At 38.9% G+C, this 23787-nt stretch overlaps 2 protein-coding genes across 9 annotated transcripts in view; one reads left to right on the top strand and one right to left on the bottom strand.

Annotated features, from left to right (window-relative positions):
* Positions 1–4014, bottom strand: LOC311076216 (uncharacterized protein). 2 transcript variants are annotated; one of them, XM_084104244.1, is made up of 5 exons: positions 3961–4014; positions 1840–2039; positions 711–1096; positions 545–630; positions 1–285 (listed from the first exon to the last, which is right to left on the bottom strand). In XM_084104244.1, exons 3-5 carry the CDS (start codon positions 1084–1086, stop codon positions 139–141), a joined length of 609 nt encoding a protein of 202 aa, XP_083960370.1. In that variant the 5' UTR covers positions 1087–1096; positions 1840–2039; positions 3961–4014; the 3' UTR covers positions 1–138. The 2 variants fall into 2 exon arrangements, with proteins under 2 accessions (XP_083960370.1, XP_083960371.1); XM_084104245.1 differs by lacking the exons at positions 1840–2039; positions 3961–4014 and having other exon boundaries at positions 711–1220.
* The window catches only part of sec31a (SEC31 homolog A, COPII coat complex component), a 27555-nt gene continuing 7782 nt past the window's right edge, over positions 4015–23787 (top strand). For 2 of the 7 annotated variants that reach the window (XM_084104239.1, XM_084104242.1), the window contains exons 1-18: positions 4025–4216; positions 4723–4802; positions 6042–6165; positions 7868–8066; positions 8180–8275; positions 9811–9951; positions 10172–10314; positions 11131–11230; positions 11307–11468; positions 11560–11712; positions 12530–12760; positions 12843–12917; positions 13020–13067; positions 14472–14694; positions 14804–14982; positions 19965–20091; positions 21454–21599; positions 22209–22382. In XM_084104239.1, coding sequence (XP_083960365.1) covers positions 4724–4802; positions 6042–6165; positions 7868–8066; positions 8180–8275; positions 9811–9951; positions 10172–10314; positions 11131–11230; positions 11307–11468; positions 11560–11712; positions 12530–12760; positions 12843–12917; positions 13020–13067; positions 14472–14694; positions 14804–14982; positions 19965–20091; positions 21454–21599; positions 22209–22382 — 2400 coding nt within the window. In that variant the 5' untranslated portion in view covers positions 4025–4216; position 4723. Of the gene's footprint in view, positions 4217–4722; positions 4803–6041; positions 6166–7867; positions 8067–8179; positions 8276–9810; positions 9952–10171; positions 10315–11130; positions 11231–11306; positions 11469–11559; positions 11713–12529; positions 12761–12842; positions 12918–13019; positions 13068–14471; positions 14695–14803; positions 14983–19964; positions 20092–21453; positions 21600–22208; positions 22383–23787 lie in introns of all 7 variants that reach the window. The other 5 variants (XM_084104238.1, XM_084104241.1, XM_084104243.1 and 2 more) reach the window with 4 other exon arrangements.

Here is a 23787-nt window from a genome sequence, read left to right on the forward strand (position 1 = left end):
TGATGATAATAATAATAATTTAATAATGTGTGATCAAGTAATTTTGCAGTACTTTATATTCTTAAAGATATCCTTAAACCAACAGGAAACAAGATTAAGCACCAAAATGTTTAAACTTTTTTTTCCCCATATATAACATCATGTAAGAAATAAGTCAGTCTTTAACAGGTCTCGGTCTGAAGCACAGACTCCAGCGCTCTCCTCCTCTGAAGCGTCATGAACCGGGACAGGAACGCCACTCTCCTCTTTGACCTCGTCTTGGTTGACGAGACTGAAACTGATGATCTAGAAAATGGATAAAGTATTTTATTAGACGTAAGAGCTCTAAATCTTCCGCAGTCATTCTACAGTCATTTCTATTTTTAAAAATCATTTTAGTTTTGATCATTTCATCTCAAAGAGCAATTTCTGAATTATTGTTGAGCTTATAAATGCTCACTGACTATATTAATTTCCACATCTCCAAGCCTTTGGAAGTTTTCCATGACTGCAGGATCTCCGTCAACAGTTCATAATCTCGTCAGATATGCTTTAGCTCTGTCACCTGTCCATGGCTTCCCAAAGACGCTGCTTCAGTTATGTGCCGGTAGAGATCGTGGCGGGCTATGAAACTATTGAGCCAATCTCGACCTACAGGAATCACAAACTGAAGTCAGCAACACAAGAAGAGTGTGTGGATTTACTGCAAGAGTGGTCCGGACAGACCCTACCTGCTAACCTCTGCTCCCCCCAGTTGTTGGGCACAGGAATGTTGTTCTTCTGTGCAAATTCAAATGCCATTTCCCTGCATTTCTTTGGAGTAAGAGTGTGTGTGCGTTCAGCCAGCGTCCTGATGTTTTCTGCGAGCTCCTCCTCCGATTCCTCGGACAAGACCCTCTTGGCTTCTGCCGTTCCTCTGTACCCGACTGTCTTCTCTCTCGTTTCTTCAGCCTTCTTCATGTACCTCTGCAGGGTGGACCTGCCGATCTTCCGTTCCTTCGCCACTGTTCTGATCGATTTCCCACGCTTGACTTCAACGAACGCTTTCTCCAGCTCCTCGTAGGTCACCGAGCCCCAGTCCGTCTTTCGAATATAGTTTCGTGGCATGATAGCTTTCCTAGTTTCGACAACAACATGACATGCATATTAAATTGCATTTTAACATTACATACACGACCGATCAAAAGTTGGTGTCAGTAAGATTATTTTAAAATAGTTTTATACAGCAAGGATGCATTAAATGGATCAAAAGTGACTACAGCAACATAGTGTCGGCCCAGATCCGGGCCACATCTGGCACATGTGGATTTCACGCGTATCACATGTGGGCCGGATCTGGGCCGACACTATGTTGCTGTCTTGGAAGACATTTGCACAAATGTTGTTTGTTTGAAATCTCTATTCATCAAAGACTCCTTTATAAGATGTATCAGGAGCAGCACAACTGTTTTCAACACTGATAATAATCACAAATGTTTCTTGAGCATCAAATCATCATATCAGAAGACTGGAGTAATGATGCTGAAAATCAGCTTTGATCACAGGAATAAATTACACTTCACTATATATTCACATAGAAAACCAATTGGAATAATATTTTCACAATATTACTGTTTTTACTGTATTTTGATCAAATAAATGCAGCCTTGGTGAGCAAAAGAGACTTATTTTAAAAAATCATGAAAAAAATGATACATTTGATAAATTATCTTATGATTTACAGTGGTCCATGAGTCTAAGGCCACGAGTCTAAATGCTTCTATTTTGCATTTCTCTAATTTTCTTTGTATAATTTTAGAGCTGAATAATAAACTTTGACATGGAAAAAAAAAAAAAACTTTCCAAGTAAAACAGACTTACTTCTCCTTTGTGTTTCTCTCATTTACAGATAGCCGGATATGCTGTGCAACTTCAGAATGTTTGGTCACATGACAAAGCAATGCACAGTTGCCTAGATACAAGGGTGTCTCAACTTACCCACTGGCTCATCTTACCCCACTCAACCCTATGTTCTACTTTCTGTGATGCCGTCTGACAGTCTCTGCTTCAGGACTTGTACTCTGAAAGAAATTATTTTGTTGTAGCCATCTGAAGGTATAACAATCATATTTACTTGACGCAGAAACGATACACAAATTACAAGAAAGCTCAAATTAGGTTATTCAAGTAATCATTTTAACTGTTATAGAAATATGGTCCCCACCCAGGAAGAAATTCTGCAATGTTACAACATGCTGTATATTTTACATTGGATTTTTACTGGATGAATTCTACTGCTAAATGTTTGATGTTCACTTGACAGTATAATGAAGAAAAATGCATAATATATATATTATTTTTTGCTTGATAGGAGCATTCTGTTATGTCAGGCTCTATATCTTCTCAGCCAGGGGTCCGGGGCACACTAGGGGGGTCCAGTAAGTCTTAAAATGATTTAAATACAGTTTTATTCATACAATCTTAATAAATAAAAAAACTAAACACACTAAAAAATTAAGTTGTACAACATTAAACTTCATATTTCTGAGCAATTATTTTTTAGATATCAGATTAGAGGGTTTTCAAATTAGGGGATCTAATCTTGGAATCAAAAAGGTTGGGAATCTCTGCTTAGCATAAAGCTGCGCTCACACTAGACTTTGAGTATGCGAGATTTCTGACGTCACAAACATGAATTCAACATATAAGAAATAATAATACACTCAAAATGAAAAAAAGATTACATTTACTCAATTTTATTGCAAAAAAATCGTTCTTTTAATTCAGACGTATTGATCTTCTACTGGTCACACATGTTCAGGTGAAGCGAATTCGCAGGTCAGAGTTCACCAAACTTGAACTTCGGAACGCAGCGAAATGGGAAACTTTTCACCGGATCTTGCATTTGTGGTCTGAAGCATCGCATGCGTATGAACGAAAAGTGTAGTGTGATAAATTTATGCTGTAACTGCAAATCATAATAAAAGCAATAAGGCACTTGCTATATTGTGAACATAGTCACGGCTCAATTGGCTTATAACCATATTAAAGCAGATTTAGCCTACTTAATGACCATTTTGTAAAAATGTTGGCATTGTTTGTAGATTTATAGTTTAATAAACTTTAAATCTAAATATATAAATGCTGTAAATCTTTCACATCTTAAGCTTAACATTTAGACAACACTCTGTTCTCTCAAATGGTCTTTTTGAAGGCTTTTTTTTATTCAAAAGCATTCAGCTTGATTTAACAGCAATTTCACTTCTACATTTACTATCATTATGCACAAATGCTTATACACTAGTTCTTACACTATCACTTCTGTTTTGTGCAACCAAAAAAACTATCACTGCCACTTTGTTTAGACATACTGTGCTATGTAATAACATCTTTAAATTACCATGGTAAATGAATGTTAATCACTTATTCAGAACTCAGAACCAATTGGGTTTGTTCTCTCGTGTCAAGCAGATTCTGCTGAGCTTGTTTCTGTTTGCTGATCAATGGTAATAATATGTTAATAAAAGCCTAAATTATATCTGTGCATCATATAAACCGCTCGATTCATATGGATTAGTTTTACGATCTCTTTATGAACTTTTTGAAGCGTCAAAGTGGCAGTTGTGTAGCTGTCAATGGAGGGACAGAAATCTCCCAGATTTCATTTAAAGATCTTCATTTGTGTTTCGCAGATGAACGAAAGTGTTACGGGTTTGGAACGACATGAGGGTGAGTAATTAATGACAGCATTTTCATTTCTGGGTGAACTAACTTAATCCTTTAACATGTGATAATCCCATCACTGTGCCATGGCACTGCCACAGTACTGCGTGTAAATGGACTGATTATGCACTGTCAGTCTGTCCACAGTGAATATGATTAAACTTTCTAGATGCAAACATATTCTTAAAAATCGCCGAAGCAGCTAAAAGCATCACTACGTGAGATTTGAGAAGTACAAACACACACAGGTGTCAAAAACAAACCAAAACACACACTTACAGGACAACACAGAGCTCTTCCGCCGGAATGGGATCTGTTGCCGGAAGTCGTCACGGAAGTGGGCGGGGCTTGCGGTGCCACGTTGATGGACAGCAGTGGGGACGTGGAATACAGTCCATCTGCAGCCGGGGCAAGTCTCACACAAAACACACAAACCCTCGCATCTTATAAAGTTATTCTGCTAATTCACTGCAACGCTCGTGTTTGTGTGTGGATGAATCTGTGTGTTTGACCGCTGGAAGCACGAAAACAGAAGGTAAACACTTATAAAACTGAAGAAATCCTTCTGTAGACTGCTGCATTAGCCTCTCTGCTACAGTATTATCTGCTTTAAATGGACATTACGGGTGTAGATTGCATGTTTCACTCAATAACACATGTCTGCTGCGATCTTGTCTCCTCTTATGCTGACAGCGTTTGAGAATGAAACCCTAATTAAGCGTAATCCTATTTAATTGTCCAGTTGTGATATGTCTTAAGTTATTTAGCAGCTTTATCTCATTAGGTTTGTTGGCATTTCAAGGTCCCAGCTGCTCTTGCACTATTGCTTTTATAATATATCACGTGTTTATTGTCATAATAATTATTCATGTTTAATTGCATTATTTTCAGGAGATTGCTCCCATTGAGTGATACAGTCTAATAAACAGAGCAATCCTTATTACCTTTCCTTACCTAGAAAATGTGGACACCAACTGTAAATGGTGACATTTGTTAAAGTAACCGTTGCATATAACATGTGTGTTGTTGTTTTAATGTCAGGATGAAGCTAAAAGAGATCAACCGAACCGCTATCCAGGCCTGGAGTCCAGCGCAGCAGCACCCCATCTACCTGGCCGCAGGTAACGGTGTTCAACACGGGACAGCTGACATGATGGGACATTTCACTGGCACCAGCTAAGCAGTGAAAGAGGAACACAACATTCATTTACACTTTCACAAAATGCTTAATAGATCCGTTGATCATTAACAGTCAAATATGATGATAAAATATGATTCATTATGATAACTAATCATAATGTAATTTTGTATGATAGCTTCATAGTCATTGCAGGAAAAATTGATCACAAATCAGTCTAAATGAATCATTAGTGAATTGATTCTGGATTTGATTTTGATTCTTAAAGATCATTATATAGTCAGGACTCAACGCTGAGGATATTCTTTACTGGCCGGTCAGGGCTGTGGTTCAAACGTTTAGTTTCCTGACAAAATTTTCACTGGCTTCACCACAAAAAAGTAATAAATAAAATAGGCCTAGTCTCTGTTGTTTTTAACCCATAACCTTAATAAACAAGGTTCTGACACTTTAAACTACTAGTCTAACTCATATCAATTTCAAATATTGTTAAAGACAAGTAATCTGTCAGTGAAAAAATAGAACAAATAATGAAAATACAAGCAATAGAACACGCATATAAATAAAATAAACACTGCTTTTCATGTTTTTCAGGTCTAACAGGTAGAGGAAATTAATAAATAAATGTTATATATCACTGCATAGTCTTTACTGTATAAATTAAATATAGATTAATCCTTATTAAAGTTACAAAAGTTATTCAGTCAAGAGCAGTATGTGAGATTTTGTGCTTTGTTGTTTGATTAACATTAAAACACAGCAGGTTTATTAGGCTGCTGTCACTTTAAGAGCTGCACAGACCCAATATACTGATACACATGCGTTTTATTTCTCAACTGTTTACGTCCACTTAAGACCTAACAGACTGTGTTTACTAGGATACTCGCTGAGACCGGATGTGAAAGAGAGCTCAGTTCAGCATTCGCTCGCTGTCTGAGAAGCGGCTTTCTAGATGTGTGCGCACATTCTCTTTCGTGTTTTCTTGCGCTTGGCAATGCTTAAAAACACGTCGCACAAATGTTAAATGCAGCACTGTCCCGATCGGGCAAGTGACAGTATCAACTCTCCCGAGCAACGTTTCTTCCCGTCCCAAATAGTCCTTATTGTCGTGACCTGATCTTAATCACAAGGAACTGGAAAATACATGGAAAAGTCATTGGCCAAACCGTCTGGGAACCCTGATTATTTGGTGTAATTACTCTTCTTGATGAATAATTGTCAGGTACCTCAGCCCAGCAGCTCGATGCCACCTTCAGCACCACTGCATCACTGGAGATCTTCGAACTGGATCTGGCTGATCCCACTTTAGCCATGAAGTCATGTGGCTCTTTCTCCTCTCCACACAGGTACTGAGTTGAGCTCGCATTGTGTGCTAATGATTTACTGAAAACATGTGCTGACAGACACACTCACAGACACTGTCAGACACTGCTTTTAATGTAATCCTGTTACAACTTATTTTGTATGACTTCGGAAGACTTGAAATAAATCTTTAATGTAAGTGCCCATTCACTTTCATTTAGAGCTGCAAGATTCTGGATAAATTGAGAATCCTGATTTTTTGTTTTTGTTTGTTTGTTTCAAACAGAGATCACGATTCTCCCACGATTTTAAACGGACAAACTAAACAAAATAACATGTAATTTACTAGAGGTTCTTACAAATGTTAATTGCTGCAGTCTGTTTAAAATGTTCAATGAATCTGAATGAAGTATTAAAAAAAAAATGGTTTGGATGATGGTTGATTCATCGAAAGATGAATAGCCGTGTTTCCATTACCCTTCAAATTGCGCAAATTGAAATTGCGAATAGAAAATACGCCCAATGGAAACACGTCAATTTCGCAAAAACTCCCATTTATCGCAAAAAAGTTTTCATGCTCGCATGAGGAGGTTTTTCAGGCAATTCGAAAAAGAAATATTTCGCAAAACTGCAATGGAAACAGTTTTTGCGCATTTACAGGTCACCTGACGTAGATGACGCGGTGTGTTTGGACAGAATACGAGACAGAGCTCTTTATTAAATTCATAAAAGACAAAATAATTGCAGGAATAATGGATTCTAAACCTCAAATAAATGCCACAATCAAGACCTCGGAGTAGATATGAGGGAGAAACACCCAGAAACTCCTCATATGTGCCGCTCACAAGTATAATAAGGGTCGTTCCTTACCATTAATGCTTGGAAAAAAACGGTTAATGGAAGTGCCGTCATTTCGCAATCCTTTTTTGTCGACATTTAGAAAAAAATCGCAAAAGTTTTGCGCAAATCTGTAATGGAAACGCGGTTAATGATTCAATGACACGCTCATTAATACTTCACTTGTTTGATTACTGGATGAATCAGCGTTTTGCAGATCTGAATGTTTGCTGTGATTGTACTTGTCAAAGGTTTAATAGACACAGGGCAATCGCTGTCATTTAGGAATAAGATCGAGCCGGTGTTTTATTCGAGATTACGATCTTCTAACATTTAATCGTGCAGCTCTACTTTCATTGTAAGGTAAAGAGCACCTTTGAGTTTCTGTGAATCGCTTTATTTTGTTTTCCATGGAAACAAGAATGTTATATAGGTTTAAAAATGATAATGAGTAAATGTTGATGGGATTTTCATGAGCTATTCCTATTAAACAGTGCAGAAACCAGGATCCAGAAACCTTTGCCACACCTGTCAATGGGGGAGTGAATTAAGAAAATGTGTTAAAGTGCCCCTTATTCAGATATTACCTTTCATATAGTGTGTTTACAGCTGTTTGTGAATGTAAAATGTCTGCAAAATTTCAAAGATCAAAGATGCCGATAAATGAAGTTATTATCTCCTAAAAGAACCGATTCTGAACTGCCTGAAACAAGTCGTCAGTATGTTTTTTTTCTTTAGCTTTCTGTTATGTCAGTGAGGGAATATAATTTCTAGAAATCTATATAAATAATTTAATGTTGCAATTCCGAATAAAGTTATGGGCCAGTTGGGGAAAGCAAATTCTGTTCTCATCTCAGTGCTTGGGGTTAGTTTTGAACCCCAGTAGTAACCCTTGTGTTGTGTCTCCAGATACCACAAACTAGTCTGGGGTCCGCAGGGCATTGAAGACCAGGGCTTGCCATCAGGCGTTCTCATCGCTGGAGGCGAGAACGGCAACATCATCCTCTACGACGCCTCCAAAGTCATTGCTGGAGATAGTGAAGTGATCATTTCCCAGAGCGAGAAACATTCGGGGCCAGTGAGAGCCCTCGATGTCAACTCATTTCAGGTAATGACCCTGACCAAGTTCTCATACTTGAGTCAGTTTGTACAAGAATAATTATTTGCCCATGACAGTAAGTGGTGTTTCGATCAGTGTACATGACTGTTTTTCTTCTTCAGCCAAACCTTGTGGCCTCCGGGGGAAACGAGTCCGAAATCTACATCTGGGATTTGAACAACTTCAGCTCGCCAATGACGCCAGGACCCAAAACACAGGTGCAGATCTCATGTGCACTCAGGAGAGTGATAAACTTGCAAGTTTTGTGTTTTTAAGTGTCATTTTATCATATTTTTTTTTATCACTGATGATGTGTCCAAGTTGCAACATTAGGTGTTTCAGAAATCAAAACAAGTGTTTAGTTCACTGGTTAAAAAACTTTTTTTGAACTAGTTTAACTGGTTCAAGAACCAGAGTTCCCATGTCTTGATGGTCAAGATGTACGAAGGAAGCCTAATTTAAAAAAGTGATGTCTAGATTTGGAAAAGTCATGTAAATTAAAGGAATCTTAAAATGCCTTGGCCATTTTTATATTGAATATGCAGGTCTAAAATATTTTATCGAGTAGCAATTGTGAGTAAAAATATATTTAGACGTCCTTATCCAGCAAATTACAAACGAATGGAAAAAGTCTCACAAATTCATTAGTTAAAAGTGTGGGAATCTTGAAGAACATTCAGAAGGCAGTTGTCATGTTTAGGTATGACCGTACCAAACAGTCTCTTCAGTCTCGTCTTACAATAACTCAGATTATTACAGAAGAACTGGGATAAAAGGTTATAGTTCGGATATAAACACTGATGTTTATGGTAGCGATCAAAATAGAGTAAATCACCTTTTGAAAGTAACTTGACACTTCAAATAACAATTGTGTTGATTACATCGTTACACCAGAAGGTGCGACAAGCGACTGTTAGAAATTTTTTGTCATTGAATCATTCGTTCAAGAGATTCGTTCAAAAACGCTGATTCATCCAGTAATGAAACAAGAGAAGTATTTATGTGCGAGTCGTTGAATCATTCCCTCAAACTGATAGTTTGTAACTTTAGATGTCTATTCAGAATCGTGGGAGAATCCTAATCTGAGAATCCTGGAAAAAAATGTATTCTCAATTTATAATGGACACTAGTTTCTGTAAATTAGATGAAAATGTTTGAAAACGAACCATTTCAGGCGATGTACATTACAGCGTTACAGCCTTTGAGTATTGTTGTGCACAATGGAGGCCCTTGGAATGAAAAGGCTGAGAAACACTGGGTTAGACGATTGAACCAAATCTCTCTTCAAAGCGATCAGATTTGTGCCTGGTGGATGAAACAACTGTCACTAAAATAATAACAAATAAAGGAAGCCTACATATATCAGTAACACTTTATTTTGATAGTCCCTTTTGAACATTCTGTTGACTATAAGTAACTTTGCAACTACATGTGAACAAACTCTCATTAGAGTATTAGTAGACTTTCTGCTTAATATCTGTTAACACTTTATTGTGACGCTCCTCAACAGACATTACACTGACTATAAGTGACTTTGCAACTACATGTCAACTTAATCTAACCCTAACCCTACCAGTCTATTAATAGAGAGTTAGTAGACATGGAGGTGCGACGTTGCTTATAGTCAGCAGAATGTGTTAAAGGGACCATCAGAATAAAGTGACACCCATATATCTCGGGATGGAAAGATCATAGAGACGTGTGCTGGACTGTAAGCACCCCTGTCCAGTTTGACTGTTGTTTGTTCCTCTAGCCCCTGGAGGACATCAGCTGTGTGGCGTGGAACAAGCAGGTCCAGCACATCCTGGCCTCGGCCAGTCCCAGCGGAAAAGCTTCGGTCTGGGACCTGAGGAAGAACGACCTGATCATCAAAGTCAGCGACCACAGCAACAGGGTTTGTGCAGTTATTCATCTCTGCCTTGATTTGACTAAACCTCCTAATAATAATGGTGAATTTGCATTAATAATACCTAATAACTTGTGTGTACTTCACTAATGACAAAGTATCTGTGGTACTTCTATAGTATTTCTATGTCATTGTTACTGTTGTCATCTGAGACCGTGTCGGTGTTCATGCAGCGGTGTGTGTGTGTGTTGTGTGTGTTGTGGTTCAGATGCACTGCTCTGGCCTGTCCTGGAACCCAGAGGTGGCCACTCAGCTGGTGCTGGCCTCTGAAGACGACCGGATGCCCGTCATACAGATGTGGGACCTGCGCTTCGCCACCTCGCCTCTCAAAGTGCTGGAGAACCACACAAGGTAGATGTAAACCAATATTGTGCCATACTGACCAAAAATCTTTTCATATTTTTCATATTCTGTGCGGTGCTCAGATCACAGCAGTGACAGAAATTACATTTTTCATTAAGGCGTGATATTGTGCCACCTTAAATTGATTCCAAGGGGCATTGTTTTAACCTTATTAGATTTATGCGTTCATCTGTTATGTAAAATTCTTACATTTAATCAATTAATTAGAACGAGACAGTATAGGCTTTTACCAATCAATATCCTTTTTTGCACTGCAAAAGTTGCACAGAAACTGCATCTAAAGCAGCATTTAGCAGCATTGTGTAAATACTATGAGATTATTTTAAAAATAATATTTTGAGTATTGAAATTTGAAAAAATACAATAAAAAAAAAAATACTTTAAATATTAAACCTCCATTAGATGGTGGCAAGTCTTAAAGATTAGCAACTAGATTAGCAACTTTTCAGACCCGTGTAGGAACTTTTTTTCAACAAATCTAGCATTTTTAGATTGCTGGTTAACATGTAGTCAGTCACTATATCATACTCTTTCCATTATCTGACAAAAAATAAGTAAATGATAACAGCTTTATTGGAGATTTGGCTGTATATTACATTATAATTACAATATGTAAGCATGGATTAGGAGAGAAAATGGATGTGAACTGCCAACATTACATCATCCAGCGACATTTTTTGACCAGGCTTTAAGCTACTTTTCATTGGTAGTAGTTGGCAACATACATCATTCCATTTAAAAAATAGTTGGTGATACACATCACACACCCCTAACCCTTATCTGTGTGTGTGTGTGTGCTTTCAGAGGTATCTTGTCCATAGCGTGGAGTGTAGCAGACCCAGAGCTGCTCCTGAGCTGTGGGAAAGATAACCGGATCCTGTGCTGGAACACCAACACGGCTGAGGTGAGACTCGAAGAACGCCGTGGCCCCGCCGATACTGAGAGCGGTATGACATGCATGTCCTCCTGTCTCCTGTCAGGTCCTGTACGAGCTGCCCACCAGTGCGCAGTGGTGTTTTGACATCCAGTGGTGCCCGAGGAACCCAGCTGTGCTCTCCGCCGCCGCCTTCGATGGCCATATCAGCATCTACTCCATTATGGGAGGAAGCAATGATGATGCCATTCATTTACAGGCCGATCAGGTACAACTGAACTCTGAATACACACATTCTCATAAGCTAGCATGGACATTGATGATCTCACAGTTGCTCCTGATGTCCTTTGGGTCAATAGTTAAGTAGCTCGTTTGGAAACATGGATCCTTTCGGTACGGGGAAGACGCTGCCGCCGCTACAGCTGCCTCAGCCCTCCGCCTCCCAGAGCACCGTCACTCCTCTGAAGAAACCGCCCAAGTGGATCCGGAGACCCGTCGGAGCATCTTTTGCTGTGAGTGGCCACAGATCTATCATGACGGGCTTTCGCACCGGAGGAACCTTTTTATAGTTCCTAGAACTATTGCGGGAAGTTCCCGCATGTCTGCGTGAGCAGGAACTAGGAGCGATTTTAGCTCTAGGAACTCCTTTTGTGAGGAACTAATTTACTCCTACTTCAGAGTCGGTCTAAACCAGCGCTATAGGAACTACAGTGACATTAGCGACGCTGACTGGCCGAACGCACGCGAAACACCAGCACCCGCCATTTAAAAAAAGCTGTGAAAAAAAAAACAGATTATAGCCTATACATTTATTCCAGAAACTAACTCTAATGAACATGGAAAGCATTGATAGATGAAGCTCTTAATCTTTACGCTGAGGAGAAAATCCAACGCATCTTTGAGGATCCAAGAGAAACATGATAATGTATTTCTGCTCAGCAACACGACATCAAACACACGGCATACGCTAATAACTTTTTATATACTCTTTCTATGTATAACAGTTCTATATAATAACGTGTTAGACAGGACGTAAACTAATGAACACGGAGAATGCGAGCGATGTGAGCTCAGGCTCTGGCGTTCTCAGCGCCGTCAAAATAAAAGTCACAACAACAAGCGCTGCTCACTTCACTTCAGAGTTCCTTCTGGCGGTGCGAACGCAACCAGGAAAATGTTCTTATTGGAACCATTAGTTCTCAGGAAATCACACTGGTGGCTCGTTCCTATAACTGAGTTCCTACAACTAGCCGCTGCGAAAGCTCCTATAGTGCATTTTAGACACCCTAAACCTTGTGTGCTTGTTTTAAATCCGCTTTTTGTGAACAGTTTGGTGGAAAACTAGTCACTTTGGACAACATCAAGCCGTCGGCCCATCAGCCCCAGCAGACTTCTGCCCATGTCGTGCATGTCAGTCAGGTTGTGACAGAAACCGATTTCCTTGATCGATCAAACCAACTTCAGGCGACACTCACCGCAGGAAACTTCCTTCAGTACTGCCAAACCAAGATTGAAGCTGCTCAGAATGAATTTGAGAAGACCATTTGGTCTTTTTTGAAGGTAGGACACTTGAATACTTCCTAAACTGGCGTACAGCAGGCTTGTGTTCATCAAGGTGTAACCAATCGATTTATGTTCTCAGGTAAACTTTGAAGAAGATGCACGTGGCAAATATTTGGAGCTTTTGGGATACAAGAAGGAAGAGCTCACGCTAAAGGTATTTGTTTAAAAAAAAGTATGGTTTGTAGTGTGAATGTCTGAAACGGCTTCTTTGGGTCTCAAAGTGTAGGACTTGATTAGATTTGCTTGTGGTTTTCAGATTGCATCAGCGTTAGAAGAAAACTGCAAAACGGATGCAGCCAATGTGGTGAGTGCACCAGTCGTTGTGTTTTATCCACAGGTCCTTTTTCTATTTCCACAACTCGTTCAGGCAGCCTCTGGGTTCAAGTTCAGCATGTTTGACTTCGTAATGAGTTTTTGAGAACCAAACAAGAAGATACATTTTATTTAATTATATAAAACAAGACGGGAGCACAAATTTTTTCCCCCATGAGCTTCTCTCCTAGGAAGGGGAAGTGAAAAAAATATTTGGAGAAGAAACTTGCACAGTAAAAACGTTCAGCAGCTCAAGCAACTATTTTTCTATAAACCAAACAAAATGGAAAATACATTGAGCCAAAACATTATGACCAGTCACAGGGGAAGCGGATATCGTTGATCATCTCCTAACAAGGCCACATATTAAGGTCTGGGTAGATAAGGCTACATTAATCCGGACACATTAGAAAACGGCGTTTTCATTTCAAAACACTCGTACACACTAGCGTTTTCAAGCATTTTCCAAAAGTTTCTATTCCACACTGAAACGTCGGAAAATGCTAAATTCACCTTGCCGCAGGACAGCAAATGCGAGTATATTTTCTGTCATCTTAGCAGGACTGTGATATGAAGCATGTGCAAAGTAACATATTTTAGCAACTGTGTGAAAGTGAATTGCACATAACAGGCACAATACCAGTATAATATCTTTGGGTTTCAATATGCATCACGACTAAACTTACATCATCGTTTTTAAATACCTCCGTTTTCACAGTCCACCCAACAGCGTGAAAGTGGCGTTCTCATATGAATCCGCTTTGGAAAAAAGCTTCGTCTCAGTGTGGACAGGAGACCAAAATGGAGAGAAAAAGATGTGTTTTCAAACGGAAACACATTAGTGTGGAAAAGGCTCTCATAATCAACTTATGACGGATGCAGGAGAAATGGGCAGGAATAAAGATCTGAGATCTGAGCAACTTTGACTTATTGGTGTTATGTAGCCATTGTTTTCAGTTTTCAAGTAGGCATTGTTTTCATTGTTTTTGTTGGTTCATTTGGCATATTTGTTTAGGTTTGTTTAGTTTTTTGTTTCAGAATGTTTAGATTTATTTGGAATGTCAGTTGGTCAAAATTAATCAGGAAGAGGAAGCCATGCTAATGTTTTTGTATGTCACTTTTGTATGGAGAACACATATTCACTATTAACTATGACTTTTGCCTCAATAAACTCCTAATTACTGCTTATTAATAGTTAGTAAGATGGTTGCTAAGTTTAGGTATTGGGTGGATCAATGGATGTAGAATATGGTCATGCAGAATAAGGCATTAGTTTGTGCTTTATAAGTACTAATAAACAGACAATATCCTAGTAATATGCATGATAATAAGCAACTAGTTCATAGTGAGAATTGAACACTTTGTATAAAGTGTTATCTATGATTTTCTAACCCAGGTTGAAGAGAAAAGCCCTGTCGAGATCGAGGAAGAGGCAGAACCTCCTGCCACAGAGACACCTGACCTAGACGAGATTCCTGTTGACGATGATGAAGAAGAGCGCACTGATAAAGAAGAAGAGCCCGTTGATGAAGAAGAAGAGCCCGTTGTTGAGGAAACATCCAACATAGACGTTACTCCAGCTCCAACCTCTGAGGCCATTAACCTCAAAGTTAGCCAGGGCAAGTTTCTTTTAAGGACCCTACCTGATATAACAACAGTTGATTGATCAAACAACACTAGGAGTCAAATTCTGTATTTGCTGAATTTTTCATGCTTGCTGCATTTCAGATATCGATGGGCTGATCACACAGGCTCTGCTCACTGGGGATTACGAAGCTGCTGTTAATCTCTGTCTCCATGACAGCCGAATGGCCGACGGCATCATCCTGGCTATTGCTGGCGGTCCTGAGCTTCTGGAAAAGACTCAGAGGAAATACTTCACCAAAACTCAGAGCAAAATCTCTAAGGTGAGGGGCTAGGGCTGGGCACGGACACACAATTCACGTTTTGATTTGATTTCGATTCACAAGCATTCGATCATGATTAATTGGGGCCTATCAGATACAGTACATGGCAAATTTCCTCAAAAAAATAAAATAAATAATCTCTCAACTAATGCTTAAAACTATACAGGGAATCCCAGTTGGTGCATTACTATAACATTAAGGGTTAAAATTAAATGATTTGTATACTACTTACATTTAAATTACACAAGGATGTTTTCGTGCATTATAATAATACATTTTTAATGACATAATTATGTTTCTTCTAATTTTTTTTTTTAAATATTATAAACATTGACATCTTGGCTGTCATAACATGGATTTATTCAAGCATATATTGAAGAACAGGTTGAGTAAATGCTCTTCTCTAGAATTTTTCTAGCTAACTTACAAGCCTTGGACATTAAATGGTTTGTCTGAGGTAAATATAACATTACATGACATTGTTTACAAGCTGTTTTATTGACATCTTCGAGCAGTTGAAGCACTACAATGCTTTGTTCATTCATCAACTGAAAACAATTAAGATTGGTTATTTCGATAACCAATAACCAATCTTATTGGTTCAAATATGAGAATTGATTTAAATAAATAAAAATCTGTATTTTTTTAACCCAGTTCCCACTACTGTTCTTCAGTACTAGTTATAGGAGTTATGAATCCTTCTAATTTTTTTGTTATTTGGACCAGACCAAGAACCAATCCCTTCATGGCCGGTTGACGAATGCGCATGCGTTGCGTCTGAACGCGTTGTTGTCTTTGGAGCTCCATCGATTTGATTTATAATTCTTGATTTTTCTCTTTAAACTCACTTACAATGAACATTTTCTACTTTTCCTCACTGAGAAGCACTGCTGCTCAAACCTCATAGTTACAACGTGGACTGTTGAGCAGAAGCGTCTCAAGCCTATTAGTGATCCAACGCCGGATACTCTTATAGGTTACTCCTGTGGATCACGGCTGAACGCGTCTTCTCCACACTCAATTACAAACAAACATTTTTTCGCCTATCGTGCGTCTACTCTACACCCGTACCACTAAAAAGACGGATTATATCCAAGACTTTAGTCATAAATTAGTATTAAAATTGATAGCATCACTGGTAGCGTCGTTGCTAACTTACTGTCGATCTGTTAAAATGGCGAATATATCAGATGTAAGTAGTCTACCTTTTGGTGCAGGTGAAGACACATTTGAGCTGCACGCACTGCAGTCTGAGCTGGAAGCTGTTGAGAAACAGATCCACGACCTTTTAGTGAGACAAGCCGAGCTGATAGACCGGCGTTTCTCAACATCCTTTGACGGCGTTCCTCCGTGCGCCGAGGTCGCGATCAGCCATGGTCTCGTTCACTCCGGCTCCAACATGCCACCACGAAGCCTGGATGGGTCCGCAGCGGAAGACGCGAGTCAGGTCTAGACCAAGAAGACTCTCTCCGACCCTCCCGGTTTTCGAGATATCCACCCAAAACCGCTTCTCCCCTCTTCGCGAAACAGAACGCGATGCTGTGATCATCGGCGATTCCATCGTTCGGCACGTACACGCTACGTTAGGTAAAAGTAAGGTGCACAGTCACTGCTTTCCTGCTGCTCGTGTTTCTGAAATCGCTGCTCGCGCGAGTGAACGGCATCAGGCTGCGCCAGACGGAGGTTCTGAAGAAAGACTTCAGGAATCTGATCGATATGGTACGCAGCACATCGCCTGAAACAACGATCATAGTGTCAGGACCGCTTCCCACGTACCGATTAGGACAAGAAAAGTTTAGTAGATTATTTGCGCTAAATGAATGGTTAATGTCATGGTGCAATGAGCAGAAACTGCTCTTTGTAAATAATTGGAATCTGTTTTGGGAGCGTCCTAGGCTTTTCCGTGCTGATGGCTTACACCCAAGCAGATTCGGAGCGGATCTTCTGTCGGATAACATCTCCAAAATGTTAAATACCTTTTGACTAGTAACCAAAAGTCCAAATCATAGTCTCTGCTGCACCAATTTAACTGATATAAATACTAGTGTAGAACATTGCATAGAAACTGTGTCTATTCCTCGTTTAATGAGATCAAATAATAAATTTACTGCAGGATCTAGGAAAAATCTAATTGTTATTAAAACAGAAAATGTTGCTATTAGTAAACAAAAACAATTTTTAAAGCTAGGTCTTCTAAACATTAGATCACTCACACCTAAGGCAGTTATTGTAAATGAAATAGTCACGGATAATAGCTTCGATGTACTTTGCCTTCCTGAAACCTGGCTTAAACCAAATGATTATTTCGGTCTAAATGAGTCTACTCCATCAGGATACTCCTATAAGCACGAACCCCGTCTGATTCGTCGTGGCGGCGGTGTTGCAACAATCTATAGAGATATTCTCAATGTTACTCAGAAAACGGGTTATAAGTTTATTTCGTTTGAAGTACTTGTACTAAATGTTACGCTCTTAGATGTTAGAAAAACTCCCCTCTTATCTCTAGCCTTGGCTACCGTATATAGACCGCCTGGGCCTTACGCTGATTTCCTAAAAGAGTTTGCAGATTTTCTCTCAGACCTATTAGTCAATGTCGATAAAGCATTAATTGTTGGAGATTTTAACATACACGTAGATAATCCAAATGATGCGTTAGGGGCTGCGTTTACAGATTTATTAAACTCCTTTGGGGTCAAGCAAAACGTTACCGGACCAACTCATCGTTTTATTCATACACTCGATTTAATTATATCACATGGAACCGATCCAACCGATATAGATATCATTCCACAAAGTGATGATGTCACTGACAATTACATTGTAACTTGCATATTACGTACTGCTGTAATATATCATGCTGCGCTGCGTTATCGATCAGGCAGAACAATCCTTCCATCCACCATAGATAATTTTTCAAATTGCTTACCTGATCTGTCTCAGCTGCTCAGTGAACCCAAACAAACAGATTTATTATTTATTTTAATAAATATTTATTTTAATAAAGATTATTTTATTAACTCATCTTTATCTTTAGGTCATGTTCCAAGAACATTTAAACTGGCAGTTATAAAACCTCTCATTAAGAAACCACAATTAGACCCGCATAATCTAGCAAATTATAGACCCATTTCAAATCTTCCTTTTATGTCTAAAATACTAGAAAAAGTTGTGTCCGCTCAACTGGGCTCTTTCTTGCAAGAAAATGACATCTATGAAAAGTTTCAGTCAGGATTCAGACCGCATCATAGCACTGAAACTGCGCTCGTTAAAATTACAAATGATTTACTTTTAGCTTCTGACCAAGGCTGTATCTCAATACTAGTTTTACTTGATCTTAGTGCTGCGTTCGATACTATAGATCACACAATACTCTTAGATCGACTACAAAATTATACTGGTGTTCAAGGACAAGCATTAAGTTGGTTCAGATCATACTTATCTGACCGCTACCATTTTGTCTATTTAAATGGAGAAAAATCGATCATAACTTCAGTAAACTATGGAGTGCCGCAGGGATCTGTGTTAGGCCCTCTGTTATTCTCAATATATATGATGCCACTTGGAAATATTATAAGGAAACATGGAATTAGTTTCCATTGTTATGCTGATGACACTCAAATCTATATTTCATCACGGCCAGATGAAAACGCTAAATTATCCAAATTGACAGAGTGCGTTAAAGATATAAAAGATTGGATTACGCGCAATTTTCTTTTATTAAATCCAGACAAGACAGAGGTACTAATCATCGGTTCAAAAAACCACCCACAAAACCTCTCACACTACAACTTTAACATAGTAGGATGTCCTGTTACTTCATCCTCTACGGTAAAAGACCTGGGTGTTATATTAGACTGCAACCTGTCTTTTGAAAATCATATTTCATATGTTACAAGAACAGCCTTTTTCCACCTTAGAAACATTGCTAAGCTACGTAACATGCTATCAGTTTCTGATGCAGAAAAATTAGTTCATGCATTCATGACCTCGAGACTAGATTACTGTAATGCTTTGTTGGCCGGTTGTCCTGCGTCCTCATTAAACAAGCTACAGTTAGTCCAAAATGCAGCTGCTAGAGTTCTTACTAGATCAAGAAAATATGATCATATAACACCAATTTTATCATCACTACATTGGTTACCTATAAAGTTCTGTATTAATTACAAGGTATTGCTACTGACTTATAAAGCCCTAAACGGCTTAGCTCCAGTCTATTTAACGGATCTTCTATCGCCCTATAATCCATCGCGCTCTTTAAGGTCACTAAATTCGAGGCTTTTGGTCATACCTAGGATATCCAGATCCACCAAAGGAGGGAGAGCATTTTCACATTTTCTCCAAAACACTGAAATAGTCTTCCTGATACTGTTCGTTGCTCAGACTCGCTCTCCCAGTTTAAAACTAGATTAAAGACGCATCTCTTCAGCCAGGCATTCATATAATACTTTTAATCTTATAGTTAAATCCGACCTCTAGTTCATAAACGCCAGAGGAGAACTGGCCCCCGACTGAGCCTGGGTTCTCCCAAGGTTTTTTTTTTTTCTCCATTAGGTCACCTGATGGAGTTTTTCGGTTCCTTGCCACTGTTGCCTTTGGCTTGCTCAGTTGGGGATATTTGGGGATATTTAATTTAATTAATCAATCAACAATACTACTGATCAGCATTACCAAACGTGGACGTTTTCCACTAGAAACAAGCATTGATGTATTATTTTAATTTAATACTGTGAAGCTGCTTTGATACAGTCTGTATTGTGAAAAGCGCTATATAAATAAACTTGACTTGACTTGACTTGACTCATAGTTATTGAATTAATAAAATATTTATGCAGACTTTCAAAACATGGAATAACATGGGTCAATAATTATACTTTCTCTTCAGGCTCTCAGATGTGTTCTGAATGTGTAATATTGTACTCAAATGATCTGAAATGCTCATCTTGACATTTTCCACATTAATGTTGGGTCTCGATGTGTTTCAGCTCATCAGTGCCGTGGTGATGAAGGACTGGTCGGATATTTTGGAGACCTGTGACCTCCAGAACTGGAAGGAGGCTTTGGCTGCAGTGATGACGTACGCCAAGCCAGACGAGTTCTCCTCACTGTGTGGTGAGTGCTGACTTTACATAATGTTTACATTACAGTTCGACAGCATTAGACAGAATGATTGCTGGTCTGATAAGGTCAAGCGTTATATAATGAACTGGTGCTACTGTTAGAGAACTACATGGCTATCTAGCAGGTCAATAAAATATTTTAACCTGTTGAGTAAAGCCGGGTTCACACTGTACGATTGGCCATGATTTAGATGTCTGAGTCCTAAAGGATTCCTTGAATCCCAGGTCAAGATCTGAAGTCTTTGATTACTAGTTTGAGATATTTACCGTCAGCCGACTAATGCCCATTGCCTTCAGATCTTAATTCTGGCAGTGTCAGAGGTTTAGAGGCACAGTCCTGCAGTGTGTCTTCTACGACAACCGTCAAATCAAAGACCAATAGGAGTGCAGAACCTGATGTTAGTGTGACAACAACAAACCACCACTTGCTCCACACACACACACACACGTCTTCGTTTTTTTTCCAGTTTTCTTTTCAAGAGAAGCCATGAACAAAATTAACGCTATAGATTTTTGTTTTTGTTTGCTAGCCTCCGTTTCTGTCCTGCATGTGACGCAGATCACGACTCTGAAGGAGTCACGGATTGATGATGTAAATCTCTGACGAGTCTTCTCGCGCGAGTCCGTTTTTAGCGCGTCTTGACTGCCGTACAGTCTGACATTAACAGGGTTGGGAATCGGATACTTCAGTTCAGGAATCTGTAACTGTATTTGTAATGTAAATTTTATTTACAAAGTGCAGTGTTATTTTACATTTGATTACAGTTTCTGTGCCTGAATACCTGAAAATCTTAAAACACTGATTATATCAATCGTAACTTTTGTAGAATTATTTGCGATTGTTAATTTGTTTTTGTTCTTTTTTAAATTACTGAGTGTTTACTTGTCTTTAATAATGCTTGAAATGTATATTAGTTAGGCTGGGATATTTTCAAACCATAGGCAAAGGTTCCTTGTGTTGGTGTCGTTAGCCTATTGATTTTTGTTCATGATATTCAGCCACAACAAAATGTTTTGCAATAAGAAAATAAATGTGAATATTAAATCTGATTGGTTACAAGGTCGTTTGTGACGTCAGAAACAACAAAATACTCAGCAATGGTGTCGACTTATGAATTTACACATGGTTTGTCTTAAAGCACATTAAAAACACCACATACACATATAAACAACATTTAAAGCTTGACTTTCACCACAGGGAGTCTTTAATATCAGATTATATGTATTGGATGTCATCAAAAGGCTTTTTGCTATATTGCCCAGCCTTAGTTTTGGTTTCTCCATTCACCTATAGTCATGGCTGTTTGTGTGTGTTTAATGTTAGCCTGAATGTGAGTGTGTGTTCCTCCTGCAGGTCTGCTGGGCTCCAGGCTGGCGGCGTCTGAGGACTCGACACTGCAGGATCAGGCCTGTCTCTGCTACATCTGCGCCGGCACAGTCGAGCAGCTCGTTGCCCACTGGGCCAAAGCACAGGAGTCCAGCGGCCCACTGTCACTGCAGGTCAGACCGCACCGCAGGAACACACTCACACACGACTTTAAAGCTGCATGTGTAATATATAGGAGGACCTGTTGATAGAAATGCAGTAACTATGTTCTCAGTGGTGTATAAAGACCTTACATAATGAGCTCTTACATTGAAATAGCCATTTTGCGCTGCCATGTTTCTACAGTAACCCTAAACTGCTCTACAGAGCACGTTTCGTCACTATGTTGTTCTTCGTGCATAGAAACTAGCTAAATTCAGCGAATAAAACACTGACACAATGATGAACAAGTAACAATAATATTCGCAATAACATAATTGTACTGAATAATTAAGTAAACCTAATTTCTTACTTTATCTTTGTAAAGAAACCTCATTGCTTAACTGGTCTGCTGTCTCAGATGACGACATCACTTCCTGTCAGCCACCTTAACTTCTGTTGGTTGCAATTCACAACCTCACCACTAGATATCGCTAACAATCACACACTGCACCTTTAATCCATCATGTTTTTATTGGGCTTGATAGTGAATCTTGTTGTTCTTGTGTACTGAGCACAGCATGAGCATTGCAGGATGGGTCAGTGGACTGATGTAGCTGTATTGTGATCACCTGTATCTGTAGGAGCTGGTGGAGAAGGTGGTGGTCCTGCAGAGAGCAGTGGTGAAGACTCAGAACGGGGTTTCTCCTGATATGGGTGCGCTGCTGGCAGAGAAGATGAATCAATACGCCAGTCTGCTGGCATCTCAGGGCAGCTTACAGACGGCCATATCCTACCTGCCCGCCAACACTGAGCAGGTAAGCATTTATTATGTGGGAAATGTTCCTTAAAGGGATAGTTCACCCAAAAATGAAATGAAATCATCCAAGGTGAATATGACATTCTTCTTTCAGACAAATACAATCGGAGTTATATAAAAAATGTCCTGGCTCTTCCAAGCTTTATAATGCCAGTGAATGGTTGTTTCTGTTTTGAAGTCCATAAAAGTGCGTCTATCCATGATAAAAGTGCATCTATCCATCATAAAAGTGCATCTATCCATGATTAAAGTGCATCTATCCATCATAAAAGTGCATCTATCCATGATTAAAGTGCATCTATCCATCATAAAAGTGCATCTATCCATCATAAAAGTGCATCTATCATGATAAAAGTGCATCTATCCATGATTAAAGTGCATCTATCCATCATAAAAGTGCATCTATCCATGATTAAAGTGCATCTATCCATGATTAAAGTGCATCTATCCATCATAAAAGTGCATCTATCCATCATAAAAGTGCATCTATCCATGATAAAAGTGCATCTACCCATGATAAAAGTGCATCTGTCCATCATAAAAGTGCATCTGTCCATCATAAAAGTGCATCTGTCCATGATTAAAGTGCATCTATCCATGATTAAAGTGCATCTATCCATCATAAAAGTGCATCTATCCATGATTAAAGTGCATCTATCCATCATAAAAGTGCATCTATCCATCATAAAAGTGCATCTATCATGATAAAAGTGCATCTATCCATGATTAAAGTGCATCTATCCATCATAAAAGTGCATCTATCCATGATTAAAGTGCATCTATCCATGATTAAAGTGCATCTATCCATCATAAAAGTGCATCTATCCATCATAAAAGTGCATCTATCCATGATAAAAGTGCATCTACCCATGATAAAAGTGCATCTGTCCATCATAAAAGTGCATCTGTCCATCATAAAAGTGCATCTATCCATGATTAAAGTGCATCTATCCATGATTAAAGTGCATCTACCCATGATAAAAGTGCATCTGTCCATCATAAAAGTGCATCTGTCCATGATTAAAGTGCATCTATCCATGATTAAAGTGCATCTATCCATCATAAAAGTGCATCTATCCATGATTAAAGTGCATCTATCCATGATTAAAGTGCATCTATCCATCATAAAAGTGCATCTATCCATCATAAAAGTGCATCTATCCATGATAAAAGTGCATCTACCCATGATAAAAGTGCATCTGTCCATCATAAAAGTGCATCTGTCCATCATAAAAGTGCATCTGTCCATGATTAAAGTGCATCTATCCATGATTAAAGTGCATCTATCCATCATAAAAGTGCATCTATCCATCATAAAAGTGCATCTATCCATGATTAAAGTGCTCCACACTGCTCCGGGGGGTTAATAAAGGCCTGTGAATCGATATGTTCGTGTTAGAAAA

This window comes from Abramis brama (genome assembly GCF_963993115.1).
Source record: "Abramis brama genome assembly, chromosome: 25".
Lineage (NCBI taxonomy): Eukaryota > Metazoa > Chordata > Actinopteri > Cypriniformes > Leuciscidae > Abramis > Abramis brama.

Coding starts and splice junctions, on each gene's coding strand:
- LOC311076216 (XM_084104244.1), bottom strand. CDS start 1,086: ATGCCACGAAACTATATTCGAAAGACGGACTGGGGCTCGGTGACCTAC. Junction 631..710: donor GGGGGAGCAGAGGTTAGCAG/GTAGGGTCTGTC, acceptor TGATTCCTGTAG/GTCGAGATTGGCTCAATAGT. Junction 286..544: donor CTTTGGGAAGCCATGGACAG/GTGACAGAGCTA, acceptor TCCATTTTCTAG/ATCATCAGTTTCAGTCTCGT.